The 15596-nt window shown below is 41.1% G+C and overlaps 1 protein-coding gene across 8 annotated transcripts in view; it reads right to left on the bottom strand.

Annotated features, from left to right (window-relative positions):
• LOC115198263 (adhesion G protein-coupled receptor L3) overlaps positions 1-15596 on the bottom strand; it is a 304863-nt gene that overhangs the window by 142532 nt on the left and 146735 nt on the right. For 3 of the 8 annotated variants that reach the window (XM_029760110.1, XM_029760112.1, XM_029760113.1), the window contains 2 exons: positions 11502-11516; positions 2241-3050 (listed from right to left, as the gene is read on the bottom strand). In XM_029760110.1, coding sequence (XP_029615970.1) covers positions 2241-3050; positions 11502-11516 — 825 coding nt within the window. The remainder of the gene's footprint in view (positions 1-2240; positions 3051-11501; positions 11517-15596) is intronic. The other 5 variants (XM_029760111.1, XM_029760115.1, XM_029760114.1 and 2 more) reach the window with 2 other exon arrangements.

The following is a 15596-nucleotide window of genomic DNA, read 5'->3' as shown; positions in this document are numbered from 1 at the left end:
ATGTTGCGTGTTTGAGTTAGCGCTCAATAGACTCCCATTCACTCCTTGAAGGAGAGCGCTCCTTGTTCCAGAATCGCCCAGAATGCACAGCGCGGACCATTGATGTAGCATGGGCAACGTTTCCCATTGCCTCAAAAGTATATCTGCCGTTGCAAATGTCAAACTCCACTCTGTGAAGCATATTGATCTGCAGGTTGAACATGGTGAGATTGTAGACTCCTAAATTGATAGCTGTAAAATTGGATATAAGGCAATTCCACAGTAACAGAGTGATGCTAAGACAAAGATTTTCCCTTTGAAATGTATGCCAAACAAAAACAAGATGTTTGCAAAGTTAAACCATACAACAACGTGGACAAAGACTACTTTTAACAATTTCCACAGAACAAAAAACATTTACTTGAAGAAAATTTGCTAACAGGAAGTAAAACCTCTAGGGTCAGGCATACGTGAAGTCACATAACAGAACTCCGCTGCCTTTCCCGCAGATCATGAAGGAGTTGGACGTCTACGTCGAGATCGATGTCCGACTTGCCGCCCCAGCGGTACGGAGAGGTGTCGTGGTAGTTGGCGATGATGGCCTCGTCCACTCTTGACGCGCGTACGCAGGTCGAACTTGATGATGTTGCGCGTGCGCTCCTTGTTGAAGAACAGTGTGCTATCGTATACTACAACGCGGTGAGGTAGTTAGTACGTGGTCTCGCCACTCTTGACACGCAGGTCAAACTTGACAATGTTGTGCATGCAACAACGTCAATCATTGGTTTTTCTTTGACATACATTTTAAAGTGAAAACTCTGAGTCTCAGCAACAGACTGTGGAATTGCCGATATGCATTTCAGCTGAGATTCTGGGAAAAAAGTAATTTCATTTAAAAACTGCAGGTGACCTACATGTACATATTACCTCAATTACCTCAACTAACCTGTGCCCCCACACACTGACTCTGTACCGGTACCCCTTGTATATAGCCTCGCTACTGTTATTTTACTGCTGCTCTTTAATTATTATATATATTTTTTTTTATACCTGAAACACTTATTTTTCTTAAAACTGTATTGTTGGTTAAGGGCTTGTAAGTAAGCATTTCACTGTAAGGTCTACACCTGTTGTATTCGACACATGTGGCAAATAAAATGTTATGTGATTTGATTTCCACCGGTAAAGACTTCACAGCCAAATAACATGTGACACTTCAGACCAGGCTGTTAATGAGTCAGCGCAAAGAGTTACCTTGGCATGTCAAAACAATTTTGGGTAGGCTTGATGACTACTTTTAAAGAAGGAGCATCGGGAGGGAAGAATTTTTACTTTCTTAAAAAGAGTTATGGCAAGTTTAATGAGAGCAGTCATCTGTCTTTACAAAGGTGACAGGTACCATAAGAGAGAGAGAGAAAGAGACAGACAAACTTTGAGAACAGACTAAAAAGGTAAACAAACAACTCTTGTAGTTCTATTAACCTTCTGTCAGAATTATATAGAAAATAATGTAATATCTAATAAAGAGCAGAAACTAGGGATAACAACTACCCTGAAATACAATCACCATGAGAAAAAATAACTAATCAATCACGTGACTGCAAACAAATTATTTATTTGTTGAATGCAAATCCTTTTTTTCTCCGACAGTTAAAATGTCTTGTAAAACAACAATGTGACTGCAGTTATTACATTTCCCCACAGCTGTTGTGTGGTTTGCTTGTTTTTTTTCTCTCATTCGAGGGGTTTAATTAAATGGCAAAAGGAGGATGACACATTGAGGTGTCATATTCCATAGCTAATTATCACCAACTCATACACTCACAATAGTGCTAACGTGTAACAATACACATACTTCCTCTACATTTACTCTGCTCTTTACTCTCCAATTAAAAAAGCCCACCAATCATAATGTCAAACAAGCTAGGAACATGACAACTGACACTCATAGGCCATGAGTATGAAAGTGAAGCCATTTGTATTCAATTACACTTATCGCAACACTGAAATGTGCTAAAATGTATACATTTTGAACAGTGTTTCACTGGCTTAGAGTAAATACCTTTGAGAAAATGTTAACAAACCGTATGTCTTCTATCCACACACTGTAGCCTCAACAACCTCATTTTCTCTTCTCCTGCCATCAAAACGACTGCAAGCATTAATAACGTCTACCAAAGATACAAACATTTCTCTGAATTACCAACAAGCTAGTGAAAGACATGAAACAGAAGAGCAAAAAAATAAGAATGTGGGCCTACCTGGTCTACCGTCCAAGGCACCAAAGTCCAGCGAGTACTTGACCACGTGGTAATTGTTCCACACGTACAGCAGGTTGTCCCGCGGGTTGTAATCCACGGCGGCGATGTACTGGTACGAGTTGGGGAAGGGGATGTCCAGGAAGCCATCTTTACTCAGCTCCGTGTTGTAGATATAGTCAATCTTGTTCCCCGTTGCCTCGTTGTCGTCGTCTTCATATACCGACTTCACCACGTAGAGAATTCCACAGATCATGAAGGAGTTGGAGGCCGAGCGCTTGTCATAGGCGGTGTCCCAGGTTCCTTCCACGCGGAGGGTGTAGGGGTTGAGCTGGCTGATGACGATGCGCCCGTTGTTTTGCTCCGTGGCGTAGATGACCCACAGGCCGTTCTCGTCTACGGCGAGATCGATGTCCGACTTGCCGCCCCAGCGGTACGGCGAGGTGTCATGGTAGTTGGCGTTGGCGATGATGGCCTCGCCGCTCTTGATGCGCGTGCGCAGGTCAAACTTGACGATGTTGCGCGTGCGCTCCTTGTTGAAGAACAGTGCGCCGTCGTATACTACAAAGCCTGTGCCGTCGACACGGTGCGGTAGTTTGTACGTGGTCGTGGGTCGCCCAGCGATGAAGTCCTCTTTGGAGGAGTACTCGGTCAGCGTGTCCGTGCGGTATGGCGTCCAGGGCATGTAGTAGATCTTGTCGGAGGCCTGGAGGGGGTCTTTACACCAGGCACCGGATTGGTGGTCCGACTCAAAGAGGTGTTCGCTCTGGTACACCCCTCGCAGCAAGCCGGGGCACAGGAATACTGAGGAGCCAAAATGGAGGAAAGACAATGCAGAAAGTTACTTTGGCATGAATGGGACATCAGTATTGGACCACTGCAACTAGAAGGACAAAGAAGGAAATCATTGCTTTCACCTCGACTTAAATGATCAAGACATTAACGAAGTTTACAATGCGTTAGCTTTAATACCTTGTATTGCTTTATGAATGTTCAATAACAAATAGAACAGGGAAAATACAGCGAGCTCCAAAAGTATTGGGGCAGTGACACATTTGTTGTTGGTTTTGGCTATGTACTCCAGCACTTTGGATTTGAAATGATACAATGACTATTAGGTTAGGGTGCGGACTGTCAGCAGCAGGTAGCATAGTGGTTAGAGCTTTGGGCCAATAATCGAAAGTTTGCTATATCGAATCCCTGAGCTAACAAGGTAAAAATCTGTCGTTCAGCGCCTAAACAAGGCAGTTACCCCACTGTTCCTAGGCCGTAATTGTAAATAAGAATTTGTTCTTAACTGACTTGCCTAGTTAAATTAAGGTTAAATATATTTTTTTTTTTGATAAAATAAAATTTGAGGGTATGTTCATCCATATCGGGTGAACCATTACAGCAATTCTTGTACATAGTCCCTTCATTTTAGGGGACCAAAAGTCTTGGGACAAATGTACTTGTTTATTAGTCAAAGGTTTAGTATTTGGTTCCATATTCCTAGTACGCAATAATTACATCAAGCTTGTGACTCTACAAACTGGTTGGATGCATTTGCTGTTTGTTTTGGTTGCGTTTCAGATCATTTTGTGCCCATTAGAAACAAATGCTAAATAATGTATTGTGTCATTTTGGAGTCACTTGTATTGTAAATAAGACTGTTTTCTAAACTCTACTACATTAATGTGGATACTACTATGGTTACGGATATGAAAGAATCGTGAATGATATTTATGCCACTGATTAAAATTCACGATTCATTCAGGATTATCCTCACTCATGGTAGCATCCACATTTATGTAGACGTGTGTAGAAACATATTCTATTCTTATTTACAATAAAAGTGACAACAAAATTACACTACTTTATTTACCATTCATTTCTATTGGGCACAAAATGATCTGAAACACAACCAAAACTTGAAAATGCATCCAACAAGCTTGATGTAGTCGTGTGTGCTATGAATATGGGACCAATGACTTAAGTTTTACAACTTTAATACACAAGTGAATTTTTCCCAATGCCTTCAGTCCCCTAAAATGGGCTGATTATGTAAAAAAAGTGCTGTAAAATCCTCAAATTAAAGCTGCACTTTAGCCTCATAGTCATTTTATCATTTAAAATCAGAGCCAAGTGCAGAGTCAAAACAACCAAATATTGTCACTATCCCAATACTTGGAGCTTACTGTAGCTGTCAATGTTGATTAAATACATAAAAAACAAAGTTTGAGGCTAATATAATTTCGCAACATACACATGTACATACAGTGAGGGAAAAAAGTATTTGATCCCCTGCTGATTTTGTACGTTTGCCCACTGACAAAGAAATGATCAGTCTATAATTTTAATGGTAGGTTTATTTGAACAGTGAGAGACAGAATAACAACAAAAAAATCCAGAAAAAGGCATGTTAAAATGTTATAAATTGATTTGCATTTTAATGAGGGAAAACAGTATTTGACCCCCTCTCAATCAGAAAGATTTCTGACTCCCAGGTGTCTTTTATACAGGTAACGAGCTGAGATGAGGAGCACACTCAAAGGGAGTGCTCCTAATCTCAGCTTGTTACCTGTATAAAAGACACCTGTCCACAGAATCAATCAGATTCCAAACTCTCCACTATGGCCAAGACCAAAGAGCTCTCCAAGGATGTCAGGGACAAGATTGTTGACCTACACAAGGCTGGAATGGGCTACAAGACCATCGCCAAGCAGCTTGGTGAGAAGGTGACAACAGTTGGTGCGATTATTCGCAAATGGAAGAAACACAAAAGAACTGTCAATCTCCCTCGGCCTAGGGCTCCATGCAAGATCTCACCTCGTGGAGTTGCAATGATCTTGAGAACGGTGAGGAATCAGCCCAGAACTACATGGGAGGATCTTGTCAATGATCTCAAGGCAGCTGGAACCATAGTCACCAAGAAAACAATTGGTAACACACTACGCCGTGAAGGACTGAAATCCTGCAGCGCCCGCAAGGTCCCCCTGCTCAAGAAAGCACACACACATGCCCGTCTGAAGTTTGCCAATGAACATCTTAATGATTCAGAGGACAACTGGGTGAAAGTGGTGTGGTCAGATGAGACCAAAATGGAGCTCTTTGGCATCAACTCAACTCGCCTTGTTTGGAGGAGGAGGAATGCTGCCTATGACCCCAAGAACACCATCCCCACCATCAAACATGGAGGTGGAAACATTATGCTTTGGCAGTGTTTTTCTGCTAAGGGGACAGGACAACTTCACCGCATCAAAGGGACGATGGACGGGGCCATGTACCGTCAAATCTTGGGTGAGAACCTCCTTCCCTCAGCCAGGGCATTGAAAATGGGTTGTGGATGGGTATTCCAGCATGACAATGACCCAAAACACACGGCCAAGGCAACAAAGGAATGGGTCAAGAAGAAGCACATGAATGTCCTGGAGTGGCCTAGCCAGTCTCCAGACCTTAATCCCATAGAAAATCTGTGGAGGGAGCTGAAGGTTTGAGTTGCCAAACGTCAGCCTCGAAACCTTAATGACTGAAGATCTGCAAAGAGGACTGGGACAAGATCCCTCCTGAGATGTGGGCAAACCTGGTGGCCAACTACAAGAAACGTCTGACCTTTGATTGCCAACAAGGGTTTTGCCACCAGGTACTAAGTCATGTATGCAGAGGGGTCAAATAGTTATTTCCCTCATTAAAATGCAAATCATTTTATCACATTTTTGACATGCGCTTTTCTGGATTTTTCTGTTATTCTGTCTCTCACTGTTCAAATAAACCTACCATTAAAATTATAGACTGATCATTTCTTTGTCAGTGGGCAAACGTACAAAATCAGCAAGGGATCAAATACTTTTTTCCCTCACTGTACACACACACACACGATTTCTCATTACACCAGCTATCCACATAATTACAAAAGGCATGTAATCAGTGCCAAAATCAATGTAATACAAAAAGCAATACATTCCATCCACTTATTGCATCCATCCCATCTCCTCCATGCTATCAGTGGTTAAGGAATAACATTAATATGGACGTATAATACAAAAAAACAAAACATTAAAAGATTTTGATAAATAGTGCAAGCATAATTATTGGCAGCTGGGGCCCGGGAACACAACAATGACTATCAATATTAATACATGAGAATCTTTTTTTCATTACTTCGGACGCTGGAGATATCTTCGGTCTGTGACATTATGATTTAAAATGCATCTGCGTTCTAAACTAATCAGACCCTAACTGGTTTGTACTCAAATCTTATGAAGCGATGCATCATATGAGTCGATAGTGTGCATCCCTTGTCGAAGGGGATTCTGTTTCAAGATCGATTACTCCTGGACATCCGACTGAGTAAATTTCAAGTTGGCCGTCTTGATAAAAAAATGACATTTGAATTTAAATCCTACTCATACGAATGTAATACACGGAACACGCCATTTCTTGGGACTACAACAAAACACAGCTTTATCTAAAGGGGAGCAATGACAGTGCCTCTTGAATTTATATTTTTTCGAGTGTTGTAGATTTCCTTATGCTCTCTAAAACACTCTAATACCATTTATATGATAACATATATAATCTTATACCATTTAAAATGCAACAATAACACAGATACTGTTAAAAGTAGAGATAAGGTTTGAAATAGGTCTATACTTTTAAAAAAGAATGATTTGACCATAGCATGTGATACTGATTCTAAGAGCAGCGCTGGTGTCAAGCGCTCGACGAAAACAACAAAGAATTAAGATAGCCTAACACTTCCACCCAAGTTAGTTAAGATTCAGGGTGCAGTACACGAACAATAACAAAAACGGAACGTATGCGAAAGCTTCTATGATTCTGACGGGCGAGGAAGCGGACACAGTCGGTGACAGGTTCTTCCCGGGGATTTGGGCGGAGGTGAAAGCAGTGTGCTCGGAGAAGAAAAACAAGCCTTACTCCTCTGTAACCTCTTAAGATTAAACATGTTATCTACTTGCATGTGAATAATATATGGTGATTCCAGCCGTCGACAGCACACCTCTCTTGGCACGCATCTAGACAAGCACAAAAATGCTAAGAGGGTCTCTACGGTTTAAGAAGGCTTTCGAAATCTAATGTGCCCGGTCGGGATTCCTCTACTGACAGGACAGAAACTGGGCTGGTTGTGTCCCAAATAACACACTGATCCAAATTTAAGCTCTGGTTGAAAGTAATGCACTATATAGGGAGGAGGATGTCATTTGGGACGAACATGGAGCTTTGAAGAGGCCGTTAGAAATGGATCCCAACACCCCAGACAAGGAGGTAAGTGACAGTGAAGGTTATTAGAAAGGAAACAAGGAATTAACAAGTGGCGGTGAGAGAAAACATGACTTAACAATAATAATTGGTGATAATTACAAGCGTTCATTGGTCAGATATGCTCCTCTTTGCTTCAATTACCTACATTTGAACAACTGCAAATGACTGATTCAGTGGTTAAACTAGGGAAGTACATAGCATAGCTGGTAGACAGCAGTTGAAACCACAGAGATCTTATGAAGCCTATATGATCCTATATGTATACTGAACAAAAATATAAACAACATGCAACAATTTCAAAGATTTTACTGAGTTACAGTTCATATAAGGAAATCAGTCAATTGAAATAAATTCATTAGGGCCTAGTATATGGATTTCACATGATTGGGCAGGGGTGCAGACATGGGTGGGCTTGGGAGGGCATAGGCCCAACCACTTGAGAGCCAGATGTGGAGGTCCTGGGCTGGCGTGGTTACATGTGGTCTGCGTTTGTGAGTCCGGTTGGACGTACTGCCAAATTCTCTAAAACGATGTTGGAGGCAGCTTATGGTAGAGAAATTAACATTACATTTTCTGGCAACAGCTCTGGTGGACATTCCTGCAGTCAGCATGCCAATTGCATGTTCCCTCAAAACTTGAGACATCTGTGGCATTGTGTTGTGTGACAAAACGGCACATTTTAGAGTGGCTGTTTAATTGTCCCCAGCAAAAGGTGCACCTGTGTAATGACCATGCTGTTTAATCAGCTTCTTGGTATGCCACACTTGTTAGGTGGATGGAATATCTTGGCAAAGGAGAAATGCTCACAAACAGGAATGTAAACACATTTGTGAGAAATAAGCTTTTTGTGCATATGGAACACTTCTGGGATATTTTATTTCAGCTCATGAAACATGGAACCAACACTACACATGTTGTGTTTATATTTTTGTTCAGTATAATTCTATGATTATAACATAACCTGGTCTCAGAGCATTTCATATTATTCTGTATGGAAATCCGAGGCACTCGATTTAGTATGATATGTTACATATGGTATGTATTCATTTGTGGATGTCCATCACCCATTTCATATGATATTTTATGAATTACAATTCGTATTAAATGTTTTTGCAAAACGTACAATATGTTACAAATTTGCTAAACGTGTGATATATTACGAAATCTAGCTAGCTCGCTAACGTTAGCTAAGCTAGGGGTTAGGGTTACGTTTAGGAGCTCGGTTAAAGGGTTAAGTTTAGGGTTAGGGGAAGAGTTAGTTAAAAGGGTTATGATTAGGGGAAGGGTTAGCTAACATGCTAAGTCGTTGCAAAACAGATATAAAGTAGTAAGTAGTTGAACGGTTGCTAATTAGCTAAAATGCTAAAGTTGTCTGTGATGAGATTTGAACTCGCAACCACCCGACTTTAATTTTTGACAATAGTTTTTGCCTTAAGTAACCATCGGTCTTATGTAACCATACCAAATATAACATATCATACTAAATTGAGTGTCTCGGATTTACATACTCTACCGGTCAAAAGTTTTAAAATACCTACTCATTCTAATGTTTTTCTTTATTTTTACTATTTTCTACATTGTAGAATAATAGTGAAGACATCAAAACTATGAAATAACACATATGGAATCATGTAGTAACAAAAAAAAGTGTTAAACAAATCAAAATATATTTCAAATTTGAGATTCTTCAAAGTAGCCACCCTTTGCCTTGATGACAGCTTTGCACACTTTTGGCACTGTCAACCAGCTTCACCTGGAATGCTTTTCCAACAGTCTTGAAGGAGTTTCCACACATGCTGAGCACTTGTTGGCTGCTTTTCCTTCCCTCTGCGGTCCGACTCATCCCAAACCATCTCAATTTGGTTGAGGTCGGGGGATTGTGGAGGCCATGTCATCTGATGCAGCACTCCATCACTCTCCTTCTTGGTAAAATAGCCCTTACACAGTCTGGAGGTGTGTTGGGTCATTGTCCTGTTGAAAAACAAATGATATGCCACTAAGCCCAAACCAGATGGGATGGTGTATTGCTGCTGAATGCTGTGGTAGCTCGCTGGTTGAGTGTGCCTTGAATTTTAAATCACAGACAGTGTCACCAGCAAAGCACCCCCACACCATAACACCTACTCCCCCATGCTTTTCGGTGGGAAATACACATGCGGAGTTCATCCATTCATGCACACTGCGCCTCACAAATACATAGCGGTTGGAACCAAAAACCACCAATTTGGACTCCAGACCAAAGCACATAACTTCCACCGTTCTAATTTCCATTGATTGTGTTTCTTGGCCAAAGAATGTCTCTTCTTATTGGTGTCCTTTAGTACTGGTTTCTTTGCAGCAATTACACCATGAAGGACTCCTCTGAACAGTTGGGGTCTTCCATTCCTGTGGCGGTCCTCATGAGAGCCAGTTTCATCATAGCGCTTGATGGTTTTTGCAACTGCACTTGAAGAAACTTTCAAAGTTCATGAAATTTTCTGGATTGACTGACCTTCATGTCTTATAGTAATGATGGACTGTAATTTGTCTTTGCTTATTTCAGCTGTTCTTGCCATAATATGAACTTGGTCTTTTACCAAATAGGGCTATCTTCTGTATACCCCCCACCTACCTTGTCACAACACAACTGATTGCTCAAACACATAAAAAAAAATCCACAAATTAACTTTTTACAAGGCACACCTGTTAATTGAAATGCATTCCAGGTGACTTCCTCAGGAAGCTGGTTGAGAGAATTCCAAGAGTGTGCAAAGCTGTCATCAAGGCAAAGGGTGGCAATTTGAAGAATCTCAAATATAACATTTTGATTTGTTTAAACACTTTTTTGTTTACTACATGATTCCATTCGTGTTATTTCATAGTTTTCAGGTCTTCACTATTATTCTACAATGTAGAAAATAGTAAAAATAAAGAAAAACCTTTGAATGAGTACGTGTTCTAAAACTTTTGTTTTAGTATACATACTAATATGAAATGCTCTGAGACCAGGTTGTGAAAAAGTTATAGCTCAACATAACATTTTAGCCAAAGACATTTTATGTTAGTGTCAAAATGTTGATGTGGATATTTGTTCTATGGGTGCGCCCTGAACTTAAACATGACTTGATTTCTCAAGGGCCAGGGCCAAAACATAAAAACAACAACTACTTCCACAAAACTGGATCTCGGGCTCAGGTGCAGTAGTAGACTATCCTATCATGTACGGTAGCATGTCAAATCCATAATATATTAACATATGGGTGTCTTAGTACATTCTGCCATATTGACTGGGAGTCACTGAAGGTTACAACATCATCATGTTAGGCCTATAATCTGAAATTCTGACAGTTTATTGAGCGAGGCTATTGATTGGCTTCCACACATCTGGTTTTTAATATGCTGCTGCTGAGTAACATGAACAGAATAACTTTCAATTACCTCGGAAATAGAATGTTCTGGATATATAAAGATGGTGAATGAAAGATATGGAGTGGGGTGCATGTGAAGTGTATTACGGCAGAAAGAAAGTCATCCATTTTACTATGTTAAGGGACATTTTGACCATGTAAATGCAGTGCTATTGTCAAAACACTATCCGAAAAATTCTAAACATTAAAATGTGACTTGTATCTGTACTATTGAAATAATCTTTGCCTTGCATGAACCTCATAGAATTTCATCATAGGTTCTGTATTCTACAAGTTTCCTTACAAGTGTTGGCAGTGTTTTAGTCTAGATTGATTGACACTAGCGGCTTTTACATAAAAAAAATAAAAAATGGAGACCACTTTTACCATTACCAATGATATTACTTGATGTTGGACCCCACCTTTTTTTATGAGAAAGAACATTACAGACATGGTTATCACTACCAGTAGACACATTAAATTAGCAGACATGAGAAGATCATTAAAAAGCAGATGGATGACACAAGAGAAAAGCTGCTATGGCAACCCCCATCACCAAGCAAAGCATGAATCCCAGTGAACTCTAGGTGAAATAAAGGAGTGGGCATTTAGTTACCTTTTTGTTCCACTTCTATTTTAGGCATGAGGAGAGAAAAGAAGAGAGAGAGAGAGATACAGAATAGATTAATGATGCGATAATTGGCAAAAGAGTCAAGTTTACCTCAGCAGGTCAAACACATTGGAACAATAGCACAGTGGATCATGATCTTGGTTAGTAGCAGAGTAGTTGTGACCAAACATTCAATAATAAAGCTCTGGGAAGGAAATGTGTCGCTTGTCACACACAGCCTGTGGGGGAAAAGAGAGATTAAGTAATATCTTTAGACGCGTGAACACGGCTTTGAAGTGATGAGAACTCCAAGTTGGAGGGAGGGAGAGAGAGAAAAAACTAAAAAAACGCTAAATGACTTGTCCAGAAGTCAACTCCAGAGGTGTTCATTAAAAACGGCAGAACATACGGTTGCATTCCATATAGACTCCTTCAGTCTGGCTGAACGCTCGTTCAGGAGTCACACGAGAGGGAACACGAGAGCATCACGTGCAGATTGGAAGAACAAAAACACATTTTATTTAAATTCATAACTGGTGATTTATCACCTGTGGGTTGATAAGGCTATAACAATTAATAGCATATGGCCACCTCCATTATAGTGCGAGCAGGAGAGAAGGGACGCAAATGTAATCGTTTGTTCATATGGCAAATTCCCTTTGCAGATGCGAATCTGTCGACAACCATCACAAGTAATTGTTGAATCAATCATAACGACAGCAAACAACTGCAAACCTGTGCCTATCTATGCTAGGGAAGCCGGACAGACAGACCAACAATGTCTATGTTTTTGTATGATTCACTTGTGTTACGTATGGATTCACGCTGCTATTCAACCTCCTCATTGTATACACTGATTGTATGGTCTTCTGGTGAGGAGTGGCGGGACTTTAACGTACAGTGGCATGTAGCCCTGTTCGCCAGCCATGTGTGTCAAAGACTGTCCAGTGAGACTAAGTGCAATATTACTGTACGGTTTCAATTTGAACTTTATTCAGTAATCATTGTTGTAGATACCTCTAGTCGGTGTATGCTGGTATAGAAGGGCTTGTTTGCTGGTCTAAGACTTGCAAGCAAGTCTAAATGTAATATCAATACTGTATGTAGCAAAATGATTGCAGCAATTGTTGCACTTAAAAACTACATGATTATCTAGACATGTATTTTCTGTAAGTCTCTGTGGTCTGTGCTTCGAAGTTTCCACTAGGTAAAGATCTTGGATCAGCTTCCCCTCCCCAAATTCTAACCTTAACCATTAGTGAGTGTAATAACCTGTCCAGGTACTGCGGTCGATAATTAGCCGACTGGCTAAAATCGACATTTTCCAAAATGTTGATTAACGTGCACCGTTCCTGTAAAAATAAAAGTAATAAAGTAAAGTTTAGGGGCAACTTCACCCTACACCCTTTTAGGCCTCACTCTCCCTTATCTGAGATATCTATTGCAGCCCTCATCCTCCACATACAACACCCGTTCTGCCAGTCACAATCTGCTAAAGGTCCCCAAAGCACACACATCCCTGGGTCCCTCGTCTTTTCAGTTCGCTGCAGCTAGCGACTGGAACGAGCTGCAACAAAACACTCAAACTGGACAGTTTTATCTCAATCTCTTCATTCAATGACTCAATCATGAATACTATTACTGACAGTTGTGGCTGCTTTGCGTGATGTATTGTTGTCTCTGCCTTCTTGCCCTTTGTGCTGTTGTCTGTGCCCAACAATTTTTGTACCCTGTTTTGTGCTGCTACCATGTTGTGCTGCTGCCATGTTGTGTTGCTACCATGCTGTGTTTTCATGCGTTGCTGCCATGCTATGTTGCTGCCATGCTAAGTCTTTCTTTATGTAGTGTTGTCTCTCTTGTCGTGATGTGTGTTTTGTCCTATATTTTATTTAATTCATTTTTAATCCCAGCCCCCATCCCCGCAGGAGGCCTTTTGCCTTTTGGTAGGCCGTCACTGTACATAAGAATTTGTTCTTAACTGACTAGCCTAGCTAAATAAAGGTTAAATAAATAAACTAAAATAAATACTCCATAAGGTTCTGGTCTATAAGGGGCTGGTTCCCTGGTGGGGTTAACGGCAGGACAGGCATCTGCCCCCATGGGACTGCTCCCCTCCCCTAATGCTAGATCTAATAAAACCAAATTAACCCCAGTTAGCAGGGCAGTTCCTCCTCAAAACTGAGGGGGAAGAGAGAGGGGGCGGGGCACAGAGAGAGTCAGAAAGAAATTTTAAAAAACAGAGAGAGGGAAGGAGAGGAAGAGAGTGAAGCACAGAAAGAGAAAGAAAGTGAGTCAAAGCTGGATATTGAGGAAGAGAGAAAGGCACAGAGATACATTGAAGAACAAGAACAAAAGGGGAAGAGAGAGGGGGGGAGATTGAGAGAGAAGATTTAATTATGTTTTCAAAAAGACTCATACTGTGCCTGACCACGCACCGTTGATATGGCAACTCAATATATTCTGATCCCTTGTTGTTCGGGCTTGATCTTCACGAAGCGTTAGGAATGATCAATTCAGCCATATTTCAGCTACAGTGTATCAATGATGACCACAGCTTGAAACTGGGAATGGACGAGCACACAGAACACAAACACAGCGTGTTTGAGGGAATCAGTCAGAGAAAAGGCGAGAACTCATCTTGATTATTGAGGGCTTGCTTCCCAGATGTTCCAGCATGCTCAACGGAGAATCTCCATCGAAAATGAGTAGTTTGGGGTGCAAGGTGATTTCCAAATCAGTGATTCTGTGCAGTCTGACAGCAATGTAGTTGATCTCAAACAAGCATTATTTAACAACACACATTACGAACTGAATCTAGGTAAACAGACAATGTCAACCTCTCACATTAAACTCTAATCTTCCACCAGACCATTAGCTACCACACAACATAAAGGCAGGGTGTTACTGTATTTGTTTGAGTGATCGCTAGCGGTTGCGAGGTAGGGTAACGGTCTATAACAAAACCCATTAGCGCTTTAAGAGATGGCGGGATGGCGAAGCGACGGACGACCAAGTAGCAGCGGGACACGCCGGGGATCTTCGTTGCAATATGCAGCCGCGTCCGTGGTTACACGTTACCCATGTTTCCTGTCATCGCTCGTCAGAACGGAATCTTCGGTGTATGTCCCCAAGGTCAAACATGAAATCTCTTGGGCTGTTTTAGATTATTTATCTAGCGGCGGCGTGGTTGGGATACTAGCGACATAGCCGGAATATCTAAGTTCAGTGGCACTAAGATAAAAGAATGGAATGAAGGAGGGAATATGGAGAGACGGGAGAATTGATTCATATGAAAAGGCGCTTACCCCATTGTGACCTTAATACAATTTTGGTCATGGTTGTCATCGAATCATTAAAATGCACTCTACTCACTCTCTCTTCCTCCCGCTCTCCCTTCCCCTCCCCAAGATAAGTGCAGAGGGAAAGAAACAGAAGACAATGTAAAACAGAGTGTACTAAGTGGACTGGCACAGCCAAGCGATCTTCTCAAAGCAGAATGGTTTATGGATATATCCTCTCCAAATCAGACTGATATGCCATGGATAGCAATGCATTTAGACAGTTTAGAGAGAGTATCATACAGAAATGCCACAAACAACTTTTAGCAGTACATTTATCTTGGTCAAGAAGAGGACCCTTATGAACCCTACTAGCGTTGGATCGACAACAGCTTCGACGTAGAACAGGAGCAGAAGTCTTCAGGGATACAACGTATGACCTTCCGGCACAGTGGAGTGAATGTAAAATGGCTTCCAGGCCAAACACAGCCTCTGCTGCACTAGAGTAGATATATTCATTGTCTATTTTCATATTTGGCCAAGGGCACAAACAGCAAGGTCTTTCCTGCTATCTGCTGAAGCAGAGGTCGTATACAATTATCCCAGAAATAGATTCCTAGTTGTTATTCCTGTAAATATACATGGTAGACATAGTGTCATGTGTTGATGGCTGTGATGGAGAAGATGGTGACCAAGGTGACGATACCTTTCGTTTCCTTCTAATGTGTAAGATCGTCATCTACCACCGACTACGATGTCTAATATTCAACACAGCTGTAACTGCAGCATTTCAACACCAAGTAATTCACCATGCAAAACGCAG

The sequence above is a fragment of the Salmo trutta genome, chromosome 8 (genome assembly GCF_901001165.1).
Source record: "Salmo trutta chromosome 8, fSalTru1.1, whole genome shotgun sequence".
NCBI classification, from domain to species: domain Eukaryota; kingdom Metazoa; phylum Chordata; class Actinopteri; order Salmoniformes; family Salmonidae; genus Salmo; species Salmo trutta.
This window is presented reverse-complemented; position numbering and strand designations above follow the sequence as displayed.